Source organism: Tetrao urogallus (assembly GCF_951394365.1).
Source record: "Tetrao urogallus genome assembly, chromosome: 1".
Taxonomy (NCBI): domain Eukaryota; kingdom Metazoa; phylum Chordata; class Aves; order Galliformes; family Phasianidae; genus Tetrao; species Tetrao urogallus.
Window position 1 is genome coordinate 155364008 of NC_136813.1, and position 24215 is coordinate 155388222.

General features: G+C 36.5%; 1 protein-coding gene across 2 annotated transcripts in view; it reads right to left on the reverse strand.

Moving 5' to 3' along the window:
• The window catches only part of NAV3 (neuron navigator 3), a gene marked incomplete at both ends in the record, with an annotated part of 252259 nt that overhangs the window by 22811 nt on the left and 205233 nt on the right, over positions 1–24215 (reverse strand). For both annotated transcript variants that reach the window (XM_079541743.1, XM_079541742.1), the window contains 9 exons: positions 74–195; positions 1555–1666; positions 3262–3345; positions 8561–8638; positions 10898–10921; positions 15161–15213; positions 17567–17755; positions 19211–19371; positions 21659–21700. In XM_079541743.1, coding sequence (XP_079397869.1) covers positions 74–195; positions 1555–1666; positions 3262–3345; positions 8561–8638; positions 10898–10921; positions 15161–15213; positions 17567–17755; positions 19211–19371; positions 21659–21700 — 865 coding nt within the window. The remainder of the gene's footprint in view (positions 1–73; positions 196–1554; positions 1667–3261; positions 3346–8560; positions 8639–10897; positions 10922–15160; positions 15214–17566; positions 17756–19210; positions 19372–21658; positions 21701–24215) is intronic.

Sequence of the window (24215 nt, forward strand, 5' to 3'; positions counted from 1 at the left end):
GGCCAAGTATGCTACACAGCATAGGAAATGACATAGTAGATAAAAGATAGGTTTAGAACCGTTGGGCACTTACCCAGTTTTTCTTTTTCTTTTTTTTGGAGTCAGCATCATTACCACTGCCAATGCTGGAGTGGCTTGTCGCACTGTTGATGCTGGAAACACTTTCTGAAGAATGTTGCCGTCTAATACGTAAATCTAAAAAAAAACAAAGAACAAAAAAGGAAAGAAAAAAGAAAAAAAAGGAAATACATTGAAAGCCATCTAACTAGGAAATATAAGGTGATATAGACTCTACTTCAAAGTAATTTTTCTTGTATTTATACAGCACCACCCTCCTTCACTGAAGCCTAAATGCACATAAATGGCATTGATTCTTATCGTGGCTTGTATCCAACCTACTGCAGCCTGTGAGAAACCGAATGGGAGTCAATGGGGATGTACTCAGAATATGTATGTGCTTCTCTGGATGGGAAGGCATGAGGGCAACGACCATGAACAGCGATCTACGCAGGCATAACTTCACTGCAAAGCAGCTTTTGCTACAGATGGATTATTTAAGTCATCAAATGTGCTACAGGATTTTTTTTATTTTTTCTCTGAGCAGTATAGGCACTATATAACTTGTAGATGGCCTAATCAGAATTCCTTCTAATATACCATGAGAGAAATAAGCAGGTAGGTCCATTTAAAACAAATGAAACAGAATAAGAATTGGAGATTGCTAAAATGGTGGGTGAGACTTTTGAGTTTCAATTTCTTAAAAGTTTCTAATATCTATAATTTAATCACTGAAATATATTCTTGGAAAACATACTAATACCAAAGCATATTACTTTTTAAGTTATTTTTTACTTTCAAGAAGTTGCATTTCATACAATGGAATGATTTCAGGACAAACGTCGAAATAATGACCTCTTTAAGCAAAGATCAATGATGCTCTAAAAAATGAATGATGCTACTATTTTTTTTTTCTGCAAGTGATTACTTTGTTATTGTTCATCAGTACACACCTGTGAGGTGCATATTTATCACATAACATCCGCCAACCACATGACAAATTAATTCAGAATCTGGAGTTTAAAAGGCCTGTTCTGCACTGCTTTGGCAACTTGTGAAGAGATAGACCAGTTGTTGTCAGTCTGTCTCTTAATGATTAAAACAAGTTGCAGTGCTACATCTTATGCTGGATTTCCAAAGTACGACAAAGTTTTGCCTTAAGATTTCACTGGCGCCTTGGGATTACTTCAATATAAAACTGCAGCAACAGGTTTAACTCTTGACATCTCTTGACAGGCCATGCCTGGCCACCCAGTTCTGAGATGACAAGGTTCCCAGAACTCTTCAGCAAAGAGGAGATACAGGCAAGGTTTCCAGCCATGGAAATACCACAAATATGCCTACAACTTGCTTCAGAACCACTTTGCCCTTGCAACAGAGCCCCCAAAACAACAGGAACGTAGTGATCAGCCTTTTTAAAAATTTATTAATTTTTTAATTTTTTTTTTTTTCACCTGAAGAGAAACTGTATTTATTTTAATTGTGACACAAGCCTACCTTTGTGGGTGTGATCAGGGCCATTCAGAGCTCCTTGAATAGCAGCTTGTGCAGCAGAATTTTGGGCTTTCAGCATTTCAATGGTTTCCCGTAGCTCTATAAGCTCAGATTCCTATGGGAAGGGAAATGAGAGCCGGAAATATATGGCACAAGAACAATATTCATCAAAGCCAAGAAAAGTGACAAGAATGATCAAACTGAAGTACCGTAAGACTGCCAGGATGAACACAAGGATGACACAAATTTCAAGTAGGATCTCTCTAACAATATTAAACTAATGTATAATTTTGTATTTTTTTCTATGCAGTGTGATCATGTTATCCCTAAGGAGAAGAAATCCTTTTTTATATATAAAATTTGATCTAAAAGGAGTCTTGGTTGAATACTCTTTATAAAGTGAAGAAAAAGACAAAAACTTTATTGGCAAGAGGCATTAAAACCACTTGGATTGTATCTTTTATATCTTTCAGAATGAGAGGCTAGTCTTTAGTGGCTGAAACTCAATCTAAATTTGTGTAATTTCAGTAATATTAAAAAATGAATAAATAATTCCATTACATAAAAATCTGTTTAACAGTGACAGTCTTGTAATTTAAAGTGAAATTACTCTACTTCAGTGCAGGAAGTTCTGTACTGAAATGCAGAGTTGATTTTAATTAAAAAACAGTTTTTTATACTGATTTGTTAAAACCTCTCCTTCCAGCCCTTATTTATGTAATGAAGATTAAAGGAATTTAATCTCAACAGCAGGGAAAAGAAAAGAAGGGATGTTACAAACCTTAGGTGGAACAAGCTTGCTTATGAGATGATTTGTTTCAAAGTATTTAATCTCTTCTGGAAAGAAAATATTTGAGGGAAACTATACTTTGTAAAAAGTTAATTTGAACTAAATCTTTTTATTTGTTTATTTAATAATTTTGCTTTTTAAAAAAATTTTTATTTTCTATCCAGTTCACATTACATCTTGCAATGTTTCATGTGTTGGTCCTCAATCAGACTGCAAAATTTTATTTTATACACAGGTACACTGATTTTAGAGGTGAGAAACAGTTTACTGATATATAGTTTCTTTCAGAGTTTGGCTCACTGAGGCCCCTTACTTTGTAGGATAGTGTTCTACTAAGGGCAGAAGACAGTTACAAAAGCTCAATACTGGAAGGTGCTAAGAACCCCCTTAATCTTCAGCTGGGGACAAAACCTCACATTAAATTTATTAGCTACCAGGTTCTTGTTTCTTCCCTGACAGTCAGAGCAGCACTTGGAAAACCAAAACTGTTTCTAAGTGAATAGGCATACCCAACCTGCGTTAACAATGAATGAAAGCATTTTTCTCTGCCTAGAGTCCCTCCCTTCTCACACTGCTCTCATTCTGACAAAGTTGTTAGGCTGGGCTATGACTGGTATTTGTTACAGGATCTTTCAGTATGGATTAATCCTAGAAATGCATACATTTAATTAAAATCTGGAAGCAAAGATTTTATCTTCAAGCTATTCTGTGATATTGTCTGGATAACCCTGATGTGCAGAGTTTAATTCTCCTGGAGCTTTATGAAGATTTGATTGCAACGACCATTAAGGAAAGATCTGTCTGCCTTGCTGACACACCTGTTCCTGTGTTTCTGTTTCCCTTCAGTTTTTTTTAAACAAAAATGTAATATAATCTGCCGACTTCATTCCTCATTACAGCACCTTCTCTGGTAAACGTACCTTTTGCTCAGCTGTCATTGTAAGACTTTGCAAACGGCCAGTCATATTTCCCAAGCTTTTTTCAAAAGCTGCTACTAGGTGAGCCTGTGAAAGAAACAGAAGACATTACTACTTGTGGTAATGGGTCTTACTTGCATTGTAAAACTTAAAGAAATTGTGGGATGCTCTATACATTTTGGCAGGACAAACAATACTTCATAAAACTCAGCACTCCCAGTTTGGGCTTTCTCCCAGATCTATTTCTTTCTTTTTTTTTTTTTAAACACTCTTTCCCCCTCCAAGTTTATCTTCTCCAAACCTCTTGCATCAATTTTAAACTCAGACTGAACCAAATTGGCTATGTGTAGCAGCCAAGTGAGCCCAGTGTTCCTTGGGCTTCTCTAATTCCCAAGGAGTTTAGCTTCAGTACCTCTGCCTGCAATGAATTATAGATTTAATGTCCTGCCTGAAGTTACTGATATATTGACCAGAAGTCTGCTCCAAATAGAAGTCCGCAAGTGATTATTTTCAATTAGTGAACAATTCAACAGAGGAATTCAAGTGCTTTATCTTAAAAGGAAAGTTCTAGGCTTCCAAATAAAACGTTCCAGTAGAATCCCAAGGATCAAAAATATTGCAGTTTTTTTGTACAGAAGGTCATTGCTTGATCTCTTTCTCTTATACTGATTACATATACGTATGGGTGTGTGTGTATTCGTGTCCTTATGTATGAAATTAATATAGAGCTTACATAAAATATAAACATGATATTTATATGTATAAGTGAAAAAAGGCGTATCAAAGACAATCTTGAAAACTGTAACTCCCGCTCCTCAAAGAGCAGTACATTGAAACTGAACCAAAGATTTAATAAAATAAGCTTCATTCTGTTTCTAACATTATTCACCCTCTAACCTGTGTCTAAATAATACATCACTTCTTTAGCGGTTGCAATTTATATTGAGCTCCATAGGCAAAAAAGGGCAAGTGGTCATAAAAAAATCAACAAGGTAATCCATCTTTCACAGTAAAGAGAAAGTGAGAATTCACTTTTCATGAAACTCCATAAAATCAAATCTCTTTTCACAATACCAAATAGTTAAAGCAAAAGAAAATGCTTATTTTCACTTTTCTGTCTCTAGAATGATAATAAGTGAAGTTTTCTAACATAGGGACTATAATACACTTAGGAAGATAACTCACAAACAGCTAATTTATATCCACAAATGGATTAACTGAGCATCTTCACTCCTAAAGAATGACAATTTCTTTCTTTTAATACAGCAGTAGACTTAACATTTTGCTTAGCAAATTTTCCCACTAGAGACTGGCATGCTTCTGTAAGAGTTGCTAACATTTGTCAAACATAGCTGGTAGTAAAGTCTCAAGTATGTACAAAAAGAGACATAGTTCAAAAAGGACTGTTAAACAGTTCCTTCAGTCTCTCCTCATAGGACACATTCTCCAAGCTTTTCACAAGCCCTTCTGCCTTTCTCCTTGCTTTGCTCCAGCACCTCAATGTCCTTTCTGTACTGAGGTGCTCAAAACTGAACACAGTACTCGAGGTGAGGCCTCACCAGTGCCGAGCACAGGGGCAGGATGACTTCCCTAGTCATGCTCACCACACCATTCCTGATACAAGCCAGGATGCCATTGGCCTTCTTGGCACCTGGTCACACTGCTGGCTCCTGTTCAGCCAACTGTCCATCAGTACACCAAGGTCCCTTTCCATCAGGCAGCTTTCCAGCCACTCCTCCCCAAGCCTGTAGGGTTACCTGCGGTTGTCGTGACCAAAATGCAGGACACGACAGTTGGCCCTGTTGAAACTCATACAGTTTGCCTTGGCCCATCGATCCAGTCTGTCCAGGTCCCTCTGTAATGCCTTTCTGCCCTCTGGCAGTTCAACACTCCCTCCCAACTTTGTGTCGTGAAGATGATGAGCAATGTCCCAGAGCACAGAGACAAAGCAGATGCACTAAAACAGAGCTACAGCCAATGTGTCTTTTCTACATGTGTTTAACAGGAACCTAAAGGGGCTTTCTGTTGACCGCCTCATAACAAAATCTGTAGTTCTGCTGATGACCCATGGGTCTGCTTTACTATGAAAATAAAAATGGGTATTTAAGGTTTGAAAAGAGAAATCATTTGCTCAATTATGCTTTGCTATTTCTGATTTCTCACAATTGTATTGGGATAACTGCAGTCCTTTGGTACCTAATCATGCATGCTTGTGCAAAGTAATTTTCTATTCCATAGATACAACCTCAGCTTATACTTTACACGAATAAAGTACAATTAACAAAGAGCATCATTGAAAATGTCATTAAAGGTCATTGAAACTATGAAGTTATTGTCTGACAGTTTCTAGAGAATGACAGCCATGTCAAAATTATGAATTCTTAGTAAAATTTACCCAGTGATAGTGTACGTTACCTCAGACTAGCACACTGTAATTTTTGCATTCTAAATGCAATTGGATTAAGATAATAATGGATCTTCCCCAGGTGATTTGAGACCACAGGTCTTGATTTGCTAATAATTCAAAGGTCCATCAACTGAAAACTAGTCATGAAAAAACCTTCAATCACACTGGCCATTATTTTAAATGTTTATTACAAAGGAACACTATCCTATGAAATACAAGGTGTCAATTTTGTAATGAACTGTGCTATTTTCCCCCATAGTAACAAATATTTATTTATTCAGGAGTCTTGGGGATACCTATTTGTATGGTTCCAGCAAAATGTCCAGCTTTATAGATGCATAGAACACTATGCATCTTAGATACATAAACAATATACAGCTCTTAATCTCTAGATCCGACAAATATCAACTAACTTTGACTTCTGCTTATAGCTGAAATTCCCATTGGAAAGTCAGAGGCACACGCTCAAGGAGATATATGCTTCAATGTGAAGATAACAGATTTGATATACAGCATTTCCCAAGCCCCAAATACCTCAGCTCTTAGATGTATGGCTATCTTGAACAGACCCCTGGCATATCTAAAGACTTTGCTGATGCACATTCCCATTTGACCTGTTGAGTCCAGGCTTGTAAAATATAGGTAAATAAATAAATGTCCTCCCACTTGACACAACTGAATGGGAGGAATTGTGAGAGGGTGCCGGGGTCTGGTTGGCTGCAAGTAATGACTGCTGACCTTTCTTCTTCACTACTAGCTATTGTCTTCTTGTTTGGTTGCAGGACTGGCCAAACAAGCATTAGCCAGCAAAACCCCTCCACTTTCCAGTAGCATCCAGACTCTACTACAATGGGTAAGCATACATCCTTCAGCTTCATACAGTATAAAAAGCAGTGATCAAAGGCCCTCCAAACAAGCTGCTTGCTGGAATTTGAGCTGATTAGTCTCATAGGAAGTCTGCTGGCTGAACACTTTCAGCACTGAAAACAGCTCTTTCTTAATTAGCACTGAGATTTGCCCTTCAGCAACAATGAAAGAGACATCAGGGAAAAGCCAGAATATATATATAAAAAAAAAGTAAATTAAGCGTCCAAATAACAGCTGGGCCTGGCATGGATTTAATCACATGCAGGCAAAACACTTTGGGGTTAATCAAATGAAATAAACAGCTGAAATCAAGCATAGTACTCGAGTCCAACAGTGCCTGAATAATAAATGAAAACGAGTAAGTAAAGTCTCATCAGAGGTTCCCAAATGCCTAAGAAATGCTTTAACTTCCAAATGGTCAGATTCTGGTATAAAATCGTACATGAAGAAAAGGCTTGACCAAACAGGTCAAAATTCATTCTGATGGTCCTTTAATGATACTTGCACTATGAAGTGTCTTTTGTAGCAAAGCAAGGGAAAAAACACACAAAGAGGATGGTTATGAAATGGCTGAAAGACTTTTTTTTTTTGCTCGGTTCTACAAAGGGAAAGGATAACAAAAAATTCCAGCCTGAAATGAAATGAGATCTCTCATTGTTGGCTTCAGTTTGTTGCTCTCAGGCAAATGAAGAATTGTCCAGCCTGGCAGAGATGAAGATTAAAATTTTACTTCTAAAATACATAATAGAAGGAACCCCAAAAAACTGGATGGACATGCTGGCAATAAATTCCCAAATATATATCCTGAATTGCATTTAAAAATCACTATAAAACAGATTGTTCAGTAACTGTCTGCTAATATCATCTGAAGCCATAGCAGCCAGACAGGACTGCAGCTCACGTTCCCTATCTGGCATTATTTTCTGATAAAATGTTCAATAACTCATATTATCAACTGATAACTGATAATTATCATATCAACTATTGGAAGTTAAACCAGGGATCTTTCTATGAAATGTCCAGTCTTCATTGGTTATATATCAGCATAGTTACTGAAGCTCGTAAATTCTATGTATAATTTTATATTGTTCACATCTGTCTGTATTATGCTTATCTTTGTGAAATTTAACTATCATAAATTCTATCAAAATCTTCAATTCATGCCCTTTCCTTGGTTTTGTCTCCTTACTTCAGGGTTTTCCTCCTAGCATACAAAAAGCTGAACATGAGCCAGCAGTGTGCTCCTGCAGCTCAGAAGGTCAATGGTATCCTGGGCTGCATTAAAAAAGGGGTGGCCAGCAGGGAGACAAAGGTGATTGTCCCCCCTCTACCCAGCTCTTTGTTTTTTGTTTTGTTTGTTTCTTTCTTTTGGTGCTTGTATCATTTTATATGTCAGAAAAAAATGTTTCTTTTCAAATTAAGACGTGGAGCAGCATATTGGTGTTGGCAGTTCAATACCAACAACACTGACGTAAATTTTACTATGGCTCAAGATCTCTAATAAGCTTTAGTTTTGGTAGTTTGGATGACATGTAATGGAACAGAGTGTTTCATGTTACTGTTAAGCCACAGTATTTTATTTATCCTGGTCCATATTGAGCCCGTCTCTATACATTTCAAAATGATTTTTAACAATCTAAGTAGAATGGATTGATACTTTTGTCATGAAGCATCAATCTGCCAGTCTTACTTGTGCAGAATCCAATTAAAATTGCCAGACACTAAATCTAACACTTCAAATTTCATCTTAAGGGACAGGTAACAACATCAGACAAAAAAAAAAAAAAAAGAGAGAAATCACAACCACTACCCTTTTCAGAACATTAACTTCCATATCCACTGTGTTTGACCGTAAGACTTTTTTCTGCCTGAAGGTGAGGAGATGTGGATGTGAATGAAACAATTCATTTTAAAAACACCAGGATAAATCAATAGTAAAAGTATCCTGGATCACATCTCAGAACCTGAATTGAATAGAAGTTATTAACCTATTTGACAGTATTTTTCAGCAGGGGCAGAAATACTTACATTTGCAGAAAGTTGAGATGTAAGAGTAGCAACTTTTTCCTGTGATGCAACAAGCTCTCTCCGCAGTTTCTGAATTTGCTAGATGGAAAAAAGGCTACCATTAGTATTTCAGCAATTGACTTCAGTTGAATTTTTCTTGGTGTTTTTCTTAAGAGATCACTAATGTGTGATCACTGTGTTAAACAGTACCTTAACTTTTAATTTTAATCTCAAAACTGTGAAGAAATACAGATTAATAAAAGCAAGCAATTAATGCTACTCCAAAAATTTTCTTCCACTTAAGCAATACACCTGCTAGGATTGCAGTTAAGGAACACAAGTGAGCAAATGCTTCATTACTTCATATGTACAGTTCCCTGTTTGCACATGCAAACAACATATTTTCTTTTTACCAAACTGTGTAGACTTCAAACATATCTTTAGTGTTTGACTCTTTGAGGCCTGAAATTATGCAATACAAATTTGCAAAGATTCACCTTGCCAGAAGTTAGCTGTGTGATGCAATTACGTGTTGAATGTCTGCATTAGATGTAAAATAAAGTGCCAAAAGATACTCCTCCACTGTCCGTTATGAAGAAGGCTTCAATGGCAACCTCTGACACAGAACATTATTTCATAGATGTCTAAAGTTAGGTGCGATGTGGCTATATATTTATATATGTATTTTCTCTTTAACAGTATAGTTCCCGCATGACATTTGATTCAAATATGCAACCTTTAACCTTTCTAAATCTTATCTTTTTTTTTGTTTTTTCTCCAAAAAATCTATGGTCAGCTCACAAAAAAAAAAATAAAATGTAGCTTTAAATATACACGCTGATGTAGAAATAAACTACATTCAAAGCTCCTGTATCCTTTTTACAAGAAACATAATCCTTAATAAAAGCTGAAAAAGGCTAGATAGCAAGCATGAAACCTGCATATCATTTTAAGAGCATTTGACTCTACTTGAGATCTTATAGAGACTCCAGGCATTTCACTGAACTTAAGCACAGCATAAAGTTTCACTTTGAATCCCTTTCACATTCAGACATAAAAGGAATTACTGCAAACTAGAGAAGTAAAATGTCTACAGACATCCTAGCAAACAGAACCCATGACATTCTCATACTAATACTTTCACTGTAAGGACTACTGCTATATTTTAACTTTACGATTCCTGTGAAAATCAACAGGGAATACTGTACATGCTTTAAAGGTAAACAAGCTTCTGTATGCCAATGATACAAAAGTAATTAAATAATTTGCACTGGCTCAGAATAAAAGATATTTTTGAGCTGTTTTCCATTCTGGCCTTCTCCTTTTCTTTTCCCAAGAATTGTCTTTGGTTTTCAGTAGCAATAATTCAAGCTTCCTGAGTAAGAATCCCCTGATTACAGAAATGCAGATCTCACAGGGCATATCTAGATACTAAGAAAGCTTCATAAATGTTGTTACACCACTATATACAGACCTTTATGAAGGGAAATGAAACAGGGAATTGTCATTTACTCTACTGAGCTATGATGCATCTTTTCAACTCGTTTGATTTAACTATCAGACAAAGGAGCTTAGAAAATCTCAAGGAAAATCTCAAGTATTTTTTCAATACTGAAAAATAGTGCAGTAATCAAGGACAAATATGCTTATTTGTTCAATCTTCCCAAAGTATCTTTTGTACTTTTTTTTTTTTTCTTTTTTTAAATTTTTACTTTTTGCCTGATCACAATAGTAAAAACAAGAGCAGAATAAATGCAGTCTGGAGACATGCAGCTCTGGGAAGTGGACATGCACCCCTTGGTGCTGCAGCTTATTGCTGCTATTCCTTGGTGCCCTTTCAATACGACAGAACTTTGCATGAAGAAAGACTATAATTGTATTCAGCTGCTGACTCACTCTTGTCACTCATTCTAATGTACTGTGAGGAAAAAGAAGCTGTTTTCCATGTCAGGTTTGATTTATATCTGAAACCCATCTGTGTTTCTCCGAAATTCATCAAAATGATCAGTTTTGGAAATTTAATATGCAGCAAAGTGTAAGCGATGGAAGTTCAAAGTGAACATTTTAGGTCTTTTTCTGGTGAAGTACACGGAGCTACCTTGAACTGCACAGTCCCTTAGACCCAGTATGGAGTGGTTTTAAGTATGAGATCAGATGTATTACAACTCTTCTGCTCAGCAGCGTGATTCTTACTGATTTTTTTTTTACCTTTCCAGAACCTCAGCCAGGAATCCTTCAGCACAATGCTCAGAAAACACCTTTTAGTGCAGCGGATCATACTTTCAGTTTAGATAAACAATACATTTCTAAGAAATACCAAACAAATACACAATTACAAAGATGAAGAAGCGTTCTTACCTCTGAATGTGCCTTTTCTTCTGCCTGGAAGAAAACAAAGAAGAAATGGTTTAGAAACAAGAGCAACATAATTGAGGTGATAGAAAATAAACACCAGCTACTCTAAAGTGAAATGAATAGCTTCACAGATCCCTTACTTTTAATGGAGATATGCAGTAAAAACAGTAAATGGAATTCTTTTTAACTTACTTGGAAAGGCTCCAGCTGAGAACCCAAAGAGTTTTCCAGCATACTGACAAGATGAAACCAGGGGCAGAGGAAGAATGGTAACAGAATTGTAAACTGCAGCTACATTTCTAACAAAGGAAAGAAAACTTGCTATGCTGTCAATGAACGCACCTAAATCTCCACACACGAACTTTTATACCACAATGAATATTATGGTTCCTGTAACTGTAGTTGCTTAACTGTATACTGTGCAATAATCCTAACAGACTAATCCCTGCTAAGAAAAGTTGGCAGCGTACCAGTAAAACATATACAGGATAAGGTGGGGGGAGAGGGCTCCTTGTAGTTTAAGGTAATTTCTTCCATACAGAATATTAAAGTATATCAAAGCATGTTAAAGTTTTAGCTTACATTTATTAATAATACTTAATAATTCTACATATTTTCCACATTTTTATGTATTACATCATATAGTGATGCCAAGCTTCTTATTTATTTAGCAGCCTTTTTCAACAAGCTAAGCAACTAAGTCATTACAAAGCATACCTTTGGATGCCTGCTAAGATAAAAGTCATTGAATTTGTAAGCAGGGGAGTGGATTAATTTAGGAGGCATTTGGCAGACAGAAAGATCTCACTTCAGTGGGATTCTAATGGAAAGTAAAGATGTAACATGAGAGAAGAAGCTATTCTGTAACACAAAATGAGTGCACTGGAAATCAATGCACCCCATGATCTGAGGTAGCTGAACTTCAGAGAAACAGTCTGATGTTAGGTGGAAGAGTAAAACAAACGGGTAGAAGAATTAGATGTAAAAAAAAACTAAAAAAGTGTAGGAAAACCCAAGGTAAGCTTTCCTAGGAAATTTCCCAGATGTCAGGTAGCATCTTTTTTATTGTTTGCTTGTTTGTCTTTGAGGTTCTAGAAAGCACAACCTTCTTGTCACTAGAATTTTGTTACCTGATTATAGAACCATTTTCTTTCCTTACCTAATGTTGGTGAGTAAAAGACTTAGAATAGTCCTTTTTCAGTACCTGTCTTTGTGTTAATTGCCAACAAAAAGGCTGAGATGCTATGATATTTCCTTGTGCAACACTTAGCTGAAACGACTGTAATACCCACATCACCACATGGGAATGATTTAGAGTAGTGATTGTTTTATTTGTCAGCACTGATGTGACACATCCTGACATTGGCTTTCTGATTTACACTCACAAAAACAGGATCTGCCTACAGAAAATTTTGAAAATCTATTCCCATTAATGTTACTTCAAACATGTCATGCATGAAAAGCCATTAGAGGATCAAGAAAGACAAGAAAGTTTACCGTGCCAAGAAAAGAAAACAAAAATTAGGTTTGGTGATCTTTTGCTGGAACTGCCAGTGACCTCAGATCACTGTGGTCCCACTGACAAGAGAAGTGCTGCATGTTGCTAGCAGATGGCTCCCTCAGCATACAAAGGAAGTTTTGGCTTTCTCTCAGAAGTCATAGAGGCAGATGCCACAAGTCATCTTTAATGGAGAGTGGAAGGAGTAGATGAAAGAGAAAAGGGGTTCTGGGTGTTTTATAACTTATAAAATGAGATCTGAAACCCACATAGAAGTGTGCAGTTTTCAGTTAGGAATTCATGCTGACATCACTGTAATCTAGTTCTCAGTCATAGGCTCACAACTTCAAAACTCTGCTCTAAAAGGAAGCAGTATTGTTCCTGTATTTCTCTATTGCATCCATGCATCTCATCCTTGAAATGTAATCTTTTCCTTTTTTTTTGAAGTCTTAGAATATTAACATACAAATGACATATCCTTACTCTTCTCCTTTAAGCTTGGCTTAGCACAGCTAATGAATTCTGGGGATTCTAAGTGTAGCTAATGCTGAAGAGGCAGTGCGAGAAATAGAGCAATTAACTAAATATGTGCAAATTGCGGTGTCTCACCTACTGAGCAGGAGATTAAAACTGGAGACAACCTATCATAATTTACACTATCACACATCTTTCTTCAGCCTCTTGGAGAGCTAGATGTACTCACTGTCAAAATGGGATCAGTGTTTCAACCCTAGAGTCTACTATATCCACCCACATGGTATACTTTTCTGTGAAACAAAATGTTTTAATCTGTAAAGTATATCTCAATAAGCTAGATTCCCAGTTTATTCAAGTAAGTTCTGAAAACTCAACTGCAAACCCAGAAAAAAAGCCAATACATATAGAAAATACTAAAAGATCTGTCTCACTAGATTTATTCATTGCAAAAATAGCAAATCATGAAGCATCTCTTCTGAATCTCATATTCTAATTTTCAAAGAGACAATCTTCTGAGAGCATGTTCAAGCTTTCCAGCTGTCCTCTGTTAAAAGTATGTAAAGATCTTGATATTTATTGCATACTTTATCTGAAGCATCAAGGCTTAAGGCAATGCTTGAAGTCTGATAAATGACTTTTACTGACACGTTTATGGAAAGGTAGCTGCTTTGGAGTTCACACTGAGTGATTTTGGCCTGCAAAAGTAAGGCAGAGCACCCAGCTCTTGTATCCTCCTTGAATCTAGTAATAACTGAAAATGAGTTACATGGAATATAATTCTGTGAAGCTATCCCTTTCTGGAGGCAATGGGGCACTGTGGGTATCACTGAAAAATGAATCATAGCTCTTATACTTCCAGATGATTTTATACTGATTGTCTATCTTCCATCTTTCCACTCCGCTTCTTCCTCATTTCTTGATTAATTTCTGAAAATGCTTACATTTTTCACAGGATCAAAGGGATCAAGTAGGAGAAATTCTAATCAAAACCATCCCTGGAGCTCAACTCTAGTAATTTTAGCATACTAATTCTTTCCTTGCCCTTTTCAGATTTTTCTGTAACTTCTATTATTCTGTCTACATAATCCAAGATTTAAGGAGCAGGGCTTAGCTGCAATGTGAATTTACAGCCAGAAGTTTTCAGAAGCTATTTCACTGGCTTACAGCATTATGTTAGATAAAGAAGTTAAAGTTGGTTTTACATGAAAATTACCAGTTAAACCATGAGGTTTAACTGTTAGTGTTAGGCTGTTAGATTATTCTGTGCATAGATGCATCCCACTTTCCAGGCTAACACAAGTTAAGTATTGGGACAAGTGCTACCAGCTGTACAAGAGGTACAGCTGCATCAGCCAACAGAGGCTGGATATTCCCAGGCTAGAACTAGGGCTGGCCTAGGGCACAGGAACCCATGTTGTTCCAGGGCAGTGGAACACTACTCAACTCCTGAAAATGTGGTGAGGAGGAGACTGTTCATGAACGCATTGTACAAAACAGGTGCAACTACAGCATGTAATTGTGGTTTGCAAATAAGTTGCAAAGCAGCTGTTTTGTATTAGCAAGGGAATGGAGAAACTTGTTTAACTCCTCCCATCTGGATGATTTCTTGTTAGTAGAATACTGGAGGAACAAATTATGCAGAAGAAATAAAAAAAATACTAAAACAATAGTAAAATAGAAAATAGCTTCTGCTTGAGACAGGAGAATACAATTAACATTACATAATCTAATAATCTAATTAACTAAGACTAATGACTTTTTAAAGATGCTCTTATCATTGGAAATAATATTGTCATTTTCAACACAGATCAATAGAAATTTAAACTGAAAATTCTGTCTCCCTTATTTTGAAGCAATTTTGTTTTTTTAAAGTACACCTCAAACAGTAACAGGACAAAACAACTTTGTAAACTGTACAATTGGAAAAAGCTTGAAAAAAGTCTAAACCATTCAAGAGTATCAATTGCAACAGCATAAAGTCCCTCCCAAAGTGACAGTTCTAGATTATTACCTTCTTTCTAGTTTTCAAAATATACAGTAGGTGATTTTAAGCAGTTTTATATCGATCACTTAAAAAGATGGAAATAATGCATTTTAAAATAGCATAACAGTAACACCAACACTAAAAATAAATCTTCCTGCTTTATTCCAGTGCAATCTTTATCCTTCTAAACCTTAAAAAAAGTTTAAGTGTAAGTTAAACAAGTGTAAGTTAAAGTTTAAGTTAAAAGTGTAATAAAAAATGAAGAAGAGCAGAGGCAGGCAGAACTTTCTAAAACATCATTACTCACCGTAGAATAGAGAGACGATGTGCTGGAGACAAGTGATAACGAGGACCCATGTACTTTAAAAAAATGAAAACATAATGAAATATTGCAAGCATAGAACACCCCAATAACTCAATAAGCTCAATTACTATGCATCTTTTTTAAAATGAGAACCAATTTTCCACAAAGAACAGTTATTATGAGTTACCAGTATAGAAGAGCTATTGATATTTTCTCTTTTTCTCTTTTTTTTTTTTGACAACAAATCATCTTATAAGTACACTCTTCGTAGAAACCAGAAATTGAGTTGTTTATGTACCTGTCCAAAGCTGAGCAAACTGATTTTTAATAAGAGACTGTTCTCAGCAAACCAGTTCTCATTCCCCAGGATGAACTCTAAGGGTCTTCTCAGTTGGTTTCTCCCTTCAGCATAGCACAGACCAGTGCATTATGGCATTTGTAGTTTCTGTGAAGGGGCTACTGCAAGATGTAGTGACATACTTCCACTAATCATCAGCAGAGTCAGTCTCAAGAGCACTGAATGAAGATTGGAAGACTCGACCTCAAGTTTTTCCTGACCTCTCTGAAAATGGGAAGTGAAAACTTAACTGTGACAAAATAGCCCCTTCTGCTGCTGGTGACTCTCCTGAGAATAGACACTCTAACAGGGAATTTTGCAGGAGACCATTTATTTCTTTAATACTTTTCATTTTTGTTTCACATGAAATGTGTTTAATTTTCCTGCTCTGCTGTTCTCAATATACTGTTTTGCTTAAATAGCTCTCTATCTGGCACATGCCTGCATACCAAACTGACAATATAAAATGCTTGGATTAGCTGAATAGACTTCAAATCCAATTTTGTAGCTACGTAATTATTTACAAAGATATGGTCATCACTGATATCCTATTGCTTTCAGTCTACCCCTGATTTTCAATCTCGGGTTTTAAACTCTTATCTAAGCTTCTTTCCGTCCTTGCACTCAGTGGCTCTACCCATTACCTGACTTGTTTCACTAAAACCTTCCTTAGAGCTGCTATCTTGAATAACAGACATTTGTCCTTCCTACAATACAATTTAATGTGATTCTCTAATGACCATGAACTGCTTAAAGCTGTTAATTACTGCTGCACAGTATTCACTTCTATTTACTCAGGTTGATCACGGTTATCCACTCCAGCTGGATATGAGACGTGAACAGTGAAAAAGCTTTCATCAAAGTCACCGATGACAGATTATTGAAATTCTAGTTTTAATACCTCCTTTTTAATGCACAACTGTTTGTCTTGTTTTCTCTATTATTCGTCCACCACTATCTTTGACATTTCCCCCTTTCCTCAGCAAAGGCTGCATAGCCACCTCTGTCCTTGAATTATGAGATATGCTTCCATGCAGTCAGCCATCCTCTTTGTACTGACAGCTCACAGCTTAATCTGTCCTGCACCCTACTGCTAGTATTACATACCCAGATGTCTTCCTGACACATCATCTAAATTGCAGAAGAATGAATAGAAAAGTAAAAGTGTTATTTGTCCGCTATTTCACCCAGGACTTCTTTTTCTCCTCTTTATTTCTTGACTGTGAGCTTTGGGGGCAGAGGAAAATTTTTAATTTTCTTGTTATAAAGATCATTTGTATTGTTATCATTTAGCAGTAAGCAAGACAGAAGAGATGATGTTCTAGAATGAAGCTCCATTAAATTTTACATTTTTAAAATGAAAATATGTGAGAACTTTGTACTTAGGGGAATTCTGCAAATGATCAGATTTAATAGATGTGTTAAGCAGAAGAAAATGTTATCACACATTTAATCAGGACTTGTTAAATGCTCTGTGGTTAAAAAAAGGACAACAAAACAAAACAAAACAAAACAAAACCAACAAATAATCTTTAAATTCTAGGTGTTGTGCATAGCACTAGAGAAACCAGAAAGACTAATCTCCAAAAAGAAATTAGATTAAATAGAGATCAGATTAAATGGAAGAGTTAGAAAAGCAAGATGGTGGCATTAGAATTTGAAAAAAAAGAAAAAAAGAAAAAAAAAGGAAATGCAGAAGTAGGACTACGAAAACATTAAATCACAGTTAAGATACGCTCAGAGACTTCAAATTTGGATACAAAAAGAATAAAATAATTTTCCAAGAATGGCTACCTTTCCCTAAAATGTTCTGGGCCAAAAGTAAAGTACATATATAGGAATGATTACTCTGTATTACTAGGGAAATATCTGTCTGTGCTGTAGGGTAAGGAAGTACTGTCAGTCCAGCTCAAAAGAACACAAAGTTATTTATAATATAATAACTATAGTTATTTATTTATATTTGTTTATATTTATTTATAATGAGAAAATTATTTAAGCTTTCATGTTGTAGAAGAAATATTGATGATTTTGGGGCCTATTCGGTGATTCAAATAATAATTCAGTCTTACCTTCTTCCATGCTGTCCCTGAATGAACCCGAATGACTAATTGCACGCGGTCTCTCTTCTAGGGATGTAGCACTGCCACACAGTTGGGAGTCATCATACAGATCAAAAGAAGTATCTTGTGCAGGGATGCTATTTGAACGCATCATACTGGGTCCAGGAAGGTTAAACTGAGACAGGTTGGTTGGGCTCACTGGAATACAAAGCTTTATTAATGAAGTATATTTCCATTAACTGAATTTTGGTTCTTAAAAAAATTGTAATTAGGGACTAGTATGGTTATGTGGATTTTACACTGCTGAGAAAATAACAAAATGCATTTATTCCAATATCCAAAGCTATACGGAAAGGGGAAAAGATGATTTCCAAGGAGCTGGAGTTACATGAGCGTTCCTCAAAAACACGTGTAACACTAATGCTGGTGTCTGAATAAACTTGCTTACTTTGGCTTAGTGCTTAAAAGAAGCAGCTGCCTATTCAAATCCAATCAAACTATTGCTTTAGATCATTCAAGATGTGCCTGAAATTTTCCTATGAAAACTAGTTAGAAACCAGTTATTCAGTGGAGCTATGATAATAGTAAACAGAGAAGGACATCAACAAAATAAATTAAGCAGATCCTATTAATCTCTGATGTGAGTGCAAGAACTATGAACTACGAAAGAAAAGAAAGATAATAGTAAGAAGAAAACTGATAGAGTGAGAAAATCACTGCTTAAAGAGCAATGTGTCTTAAACTACTGCAAGTATATGGAAAAAATCCAAAGTAGTGGTTTACTTAGGCAGCATCCAATTTCATTTTCAAAATTGGGTTTATTCAACTTCTTTTCCCTATATGTAATAAAGACCAATATTTTTAAGGGCGATCAAATTGCTTTTGAGTGACTATAACCTACAAATGCCATAAGCTGTGACAGAGTGACGGAAGTATGAATACTTCACCGGCTGCAGCAAATTCCACAGTAAGGATCTAAAATACAGCAGCTCATTGTGAACCTAGGTTTGTGTCTAGTGCTGTAAAAATAAAGGGTTTTATATCAATCATTAAAGAATAAATAAATTTATTAACTAAACTAGATTTGAGTTATATTAACTTGAAGAAATATCTAGAATAATTAAATCTAACTCTTAACTTGTAATCAAATAAACCTAAAGTGTGATTCACATCCTGTAATATTATAAGGATTAAGGATAGAACACTGATTGGGTCCAAATCAGCTGTATGTAGGTCCACACATGCGCTGGAATGCCTAGAAAGACCTGCCTCAAAACAAGCCCGTTTACGGGAAGAAAAACAATGTTTAGCATCTGGGACAAAATCCACTGAACTCAACTAGAAAGAATCCTAATGCCTCAGATAGGCTAAAAGACAAGCAGCTCTGAGCTAAAGGCAAATTTCCAGCTCTGCCTTCGATTTTTCTCTCCTTGGGCAAATCACAGAAAATTTTTGCTTTTTTCTTGTAAACAAAATAAGAAGTATCCTCATCTACTCCATGAAAAATGTTGTTTCACTTTATTAATGAAATACCAAAATGTGGTGATAGAGCAATCTAAATACATTACTGAATTTAATAAAATAAGTATGAACAATTGGATATTACAACATTATTCTGAAATGGGAGAAACAGTGAAGGGAAATAGCATTTACCCAGGTTGGAAAAGTGATATTTTCCAGTCGCAGATGTAGACATAGCTGAAGGAGAAACAAGTGGGGACTGACTGCCAGTGTCCTGTAGGCCTCCAGTGGAATGGGAGCGTAGCCACTCCTTGCCTTCTTCCTGACTTGTTTGCCGGGATGATGGAGTATATCTGAAAAACCACAGCTGACAAGCTCAAAACAATGACAAGGTGGTGGTTTAGAAAGAAATGAATGTGTCATAAAAAGCCTTTTCCAGTTACAGAAAACCAAACCCTTAGAATGCATCAAGTCTAGTTAGTCAAATGATCACCATCAGGAATTTTACCAATGTAATGTTTACTGTCTTACAACACAAAAAACACCAGGCTTAGAATCCCTTCTTTTTTACCCCCCTCCCCAAAATAGCATTCCCTTCATTTTAAGAAATACAACGATAAACCACAGAAAACAGCTGACAGGAAAGAACTTCAAAGTTAAATGTAGTGTATAGGTTGATGCAAAAGCTTGCATGTCTAGAATGGGCAATGGACAAACTAGAAGCCAAGAAAGGTGAGTAGCTGCTTACAAAATGACACCTGCCATATCTCATGGGAAATTGATTAGATGAAAGGAATGAAACAGATCAACAGTTCTGAAAAGGCAGATTGCATTGGTAATGACAACCACTAATGTTCACAGTCATGGTCTGCTGCTCTGAATGCTACTTGGCACTGTGTCCTGCCCCAAACTGCAGGGAGGGAAAGGGACAGGAAAAAATGGCAATTAGCAGAAAAAACTATTCAGAAAGAAGTCTGGAAATCAAACAATTCATCTACTGCTTCCCACAGCAATCCAATAAAACATGCGCAACTGCCACATGGGCTAAGAAGCAGTAATGGTAACTCATTGCTTCACTCTTTTATAGCTGAACTGGAAGAAAGGCAATTCCAGCAGTGGTTAAAAAGTAAAATGTGCAGGCAGAGCGGATCTTAACCAAGAGATTGATTTCAGCATTGTCTGCAATAGTTTGCTTCACTCAGCACAGTCGCCTGCTTAAAAATGAGCATGTTCTTCACCACTGTCATGAGCCATCAGCATTCCCCAAACAGCAGAGCTGAAAGGGCTTTTGATATTCTGGCCTCAGGCCTGTGAGGCAGGAGTATTTCTGCTTAGAAAGCAGATTGAATGAACATGCAAGTTCCCATGTTGTGCTTGGGGTTTTGTGCAATATTTTAAGGCATTAGAACATCTTGTTCTGATTAAATATTTACCTCCTTTCTTCTTTCAAAAAATGGCTATGATCTTTGCTTCTAAATGTGGTATAGAAGAGTTACCCAATGGTTATCAGATCAGAAAGATGGTAAAATGAGAATTCAGGATCTGGGTTTTGGTCTGGGATCTCTGCACATTGAATCAATCTGACAGTTCTTCTAGGATAACTGATCAGGCTTGCATGCCTATAAGTTGTTTCTCCATTTCACTTTCAGCTTTCAGCCACCATTACAATCTGTCAGCCACAAACCTCATCATTCCATTGTACCCTTTCAGGGTCCCCTTTATGCCTTTTTCATATGCTCCACCTTTTCCATTCTCTCTCAATCCAAAATGATTGTTTTGGGATAATGGGAAATTTGATTAAATACTTTTAAGGAGAGGGTAGTGCAGAAGAGCAGAAGGTGCTAACTACTGACAACACTTTAGCACAATCTTTAATAATAAAATACTGTTATTTATAAAGAACTCATGAGATTTCAGTCATATAGTTTCAACAACTGGAAGGCTGTAGAGTGTCTCTGTGTGTGTATGTATATATACACCTTTGCTTGCCAAGTCTACTAGCTGGACTAGGGCCATAAAGTGCCATGCCTGATAAATTACTACTGATTCCCTCTTTTAAACATGGAGCAGAGAAGAAAGCAGATGACTTCTGTTTTCTGTGTTGAAGACGGCTCTAATTAGTGGGGAATTAGTAGCAGAATGGGACTCAATATTGCCATGTACATACCAAGAATAGTAGTTGGAGCAGGGATCATTTTATACTTACAAATCTTGGAGAAAAGAATTAGTGTTTTCTGGATTTACCCTCCAACTCAGATTGCATGAGTGTTTGCATTTAGAGTTCAAGTTCAGATCCACCTCTTAAATTTTGTTTTTCTCAATGTTTTCAACAACTAGTCCCACTGAATTGCAAAGGTACTTTGCTCTTTCTCCAGGATTGAATATCCCTTAAGAATCATCTCAAAAGGAATCTTCTTAATTTTATTCAATTTCCAAGATATATCCAGAAAGGATATTTATGCACGAGGCAGACTTGGAAAGACAAAATCCGTTGTTAAAATCTATGAGTTTTGATTTGAATCTAAATACAAAGAACTCTGTTGGGAACAAGATGGACAAGAGGAAAAAGAAAGGGAAAGACAGTGTAGGAAAAATTACAGTAAAACAGAGAAGTAACAGTCATGCTCAAAATATATATACCTTAATCCCTTTTTGGGTAGTGTATTTCTGTCAAGGTGCATGCTGTTAAAACAAAAAAAATCCCTAAGGACATATAGAAATATGACTGTTCAGAATTACAGATTTAAAGGTCCAGATACGGGTGCAAAACAGAAGGTCAGTTAACGTTTTTAATGTCTCTTTCACAATAAATCCCTGACTCGTGGGAGGGGACAATAGAACATGTACTGTCACCATTTATTTTCCAAATAGACAAGCTCTGAGCTGGGTCAATAGTAATTTGGAGACTGCCCAAGTCATAAAGAAGTCCTTCCCTATCACTTCTATCCTTCTTACAGCTTCACCCCACAATCTGTGCAAGAATCATATGGTCACAGTATGAATCTTTATTTTTCACAGTTTCCTACGATGCACCAACAGTTTTTCAAAAGAAATGAAGGTTGTGGCACCTGCTAGGAGACAGCATGGCCTTGCCAGAAGCCAAATGACAGCTCAGCTTGAAGAAATACGTGCCAAACATACAGACCTTTGGCTTTCTGTTGCTATGGGGCTCGCATAGCTAAGTCATGTTGTGGACAATGAAGAGTGGCACTGCGACAATGCTATTCCATATTCATGCATAAAAATCACAGGGTGGCTGGTTATCAGAGATCTATGGCTGGCATTTTCCTAATTCAATCTCCATCACCATTACACAGCTGTCTGCAAGGGCACTCACTATCCTTCCTTCAAACAGAGTGCAGTTTGAGCATTTCCTCAAAAAGACTTAGAAGATCAGTCCCTGACTAGTGTGGGCTGAACTTGAACTTGCTATCACCAATTAAATGTGGCAATGCTTTTTCCCTTAAGAGCATAATGTAGTCTCATCGTATGGATTAAATTACGAAATGGCTTTAAGAAGGCTTCTGTATTATATATCACAATCACACCTCTGAGAGCAATGCTAACTTAGGACCATACTTCCTATCTAAGAAGACTCTCACTCTGTTACTAAAGGTCAGTTCCTGTTGCATCAGGGATGCTGGGTACTTTCATGTCACTACCTTTATCAAGGTAGGTAAAGGCAGTAAAATACTGTTGGAGTTACCATTATGGTCAGTCTGATGGCAGTAAACCACCTTCAGCTTAAGGAACACTTACAAACAATTTTCATAGTTAATCAGGGCCTCACTTGCATGGGGAGTCAGCAAATTGAAGGAACTTAGCAGGATGTCAGTACTGGCCTAGTGGTCCAGGTGACAATAGCTCTGACAGAGAGAAGACTTAATTTTCAGCATTTTGCTCCTGAAGTAACTAACAGGAATGAATAATAACTGGTAGAAAGAGAACATCATTATGAATGTATGATTCCTGTATTTTTTAGTTCTCTACAAACAGGAATGAGACCTTGATATTCCTTCATGTATCTTTATGCATCTCTAAATCTCAAAACAAATAAACATGATCATAAGATGAACAGCTCCCACAAAGATTTCAAATACGTTAAAAAAGATTATATTTTCTAATATTTCTTTAGCTTGAAGTCCTATATATTTAACAATAATCTATATCACATTATCTAAAGACAAGGGAGTCAGTCATTCCTCCTTTAAATCAATCCAAAGATGTGTATTTAAACAAGCCATGTACATAGGTAAGAGTACCATAGCGTTCTGCTGAAAAACTTTCGAATTCACATGCCCAAATGAAATTGAGGTGAATATTCCTAAACAAAAGTATGGAATTACTGCAATTGCATAAGAGTGAATGTATAAAACATTCATTTTCCTTTTTAAGATACTAAAATTTACAAAGGCGATCCTAGATTTTAGTTACTTACATGAAAATATTAACCAGGGTACTATGTAATTATTTTTTCAAACCCATAAGTGGACATATGTTTTTAGTATCTGAAAACACTGTCTCCCCAAAAAGCTGGGTATGTTACTGGTACAGAAACTAAACTTCTTGTAAATGGAGCTGAACTGCAATATCCAGAGATCCCCTTTGAAGACAACTCCAGTCTCAACCGAGTGCCCTAAATTCCTTTAAAGATATGAACAAAAAGTCCTTCCTTTCCCAAAAGAAGCATTGCATTCATAGAAATCTGTTTCTGGCTCAAAAGAAATAGGAGCCACACACCACTATTAAATGAGGCTGAGAATTTGCCACCCTTCCTGATGTCTTTCTTTGCCATGTCAATTGCCAAAATTACTCTTGCAGAAATATACCTGTACCTGTAGGCTGAAATTATCGATCCCACCATCTATCCATTCCCTTCATTTATTTTGCACTGCTGCAGCCATCTGCAAGTTCTCTTGGGAGAATCCCCAGGGAGTCTTACAGTTTTTGGTTCCTTCTCCTTGGTGTTGACTTCAATTTGGGAAAGGCAGACAATGGCCATAATGAAATATCTTTGGGCTGTATTTAACTGTTGCAGAGCTGCTATGGAATAAAATAAATTATTGCAAGCCAAGGAACGCTGAGGGCAATCTAGGATAGCCAAGCTGATATGGGACTTACAAATGAGTTTACATGACTGGCTGAGCACACCAGAAAATCTGATACATGATGCACTGTTTCACACCTTTAAAATCAC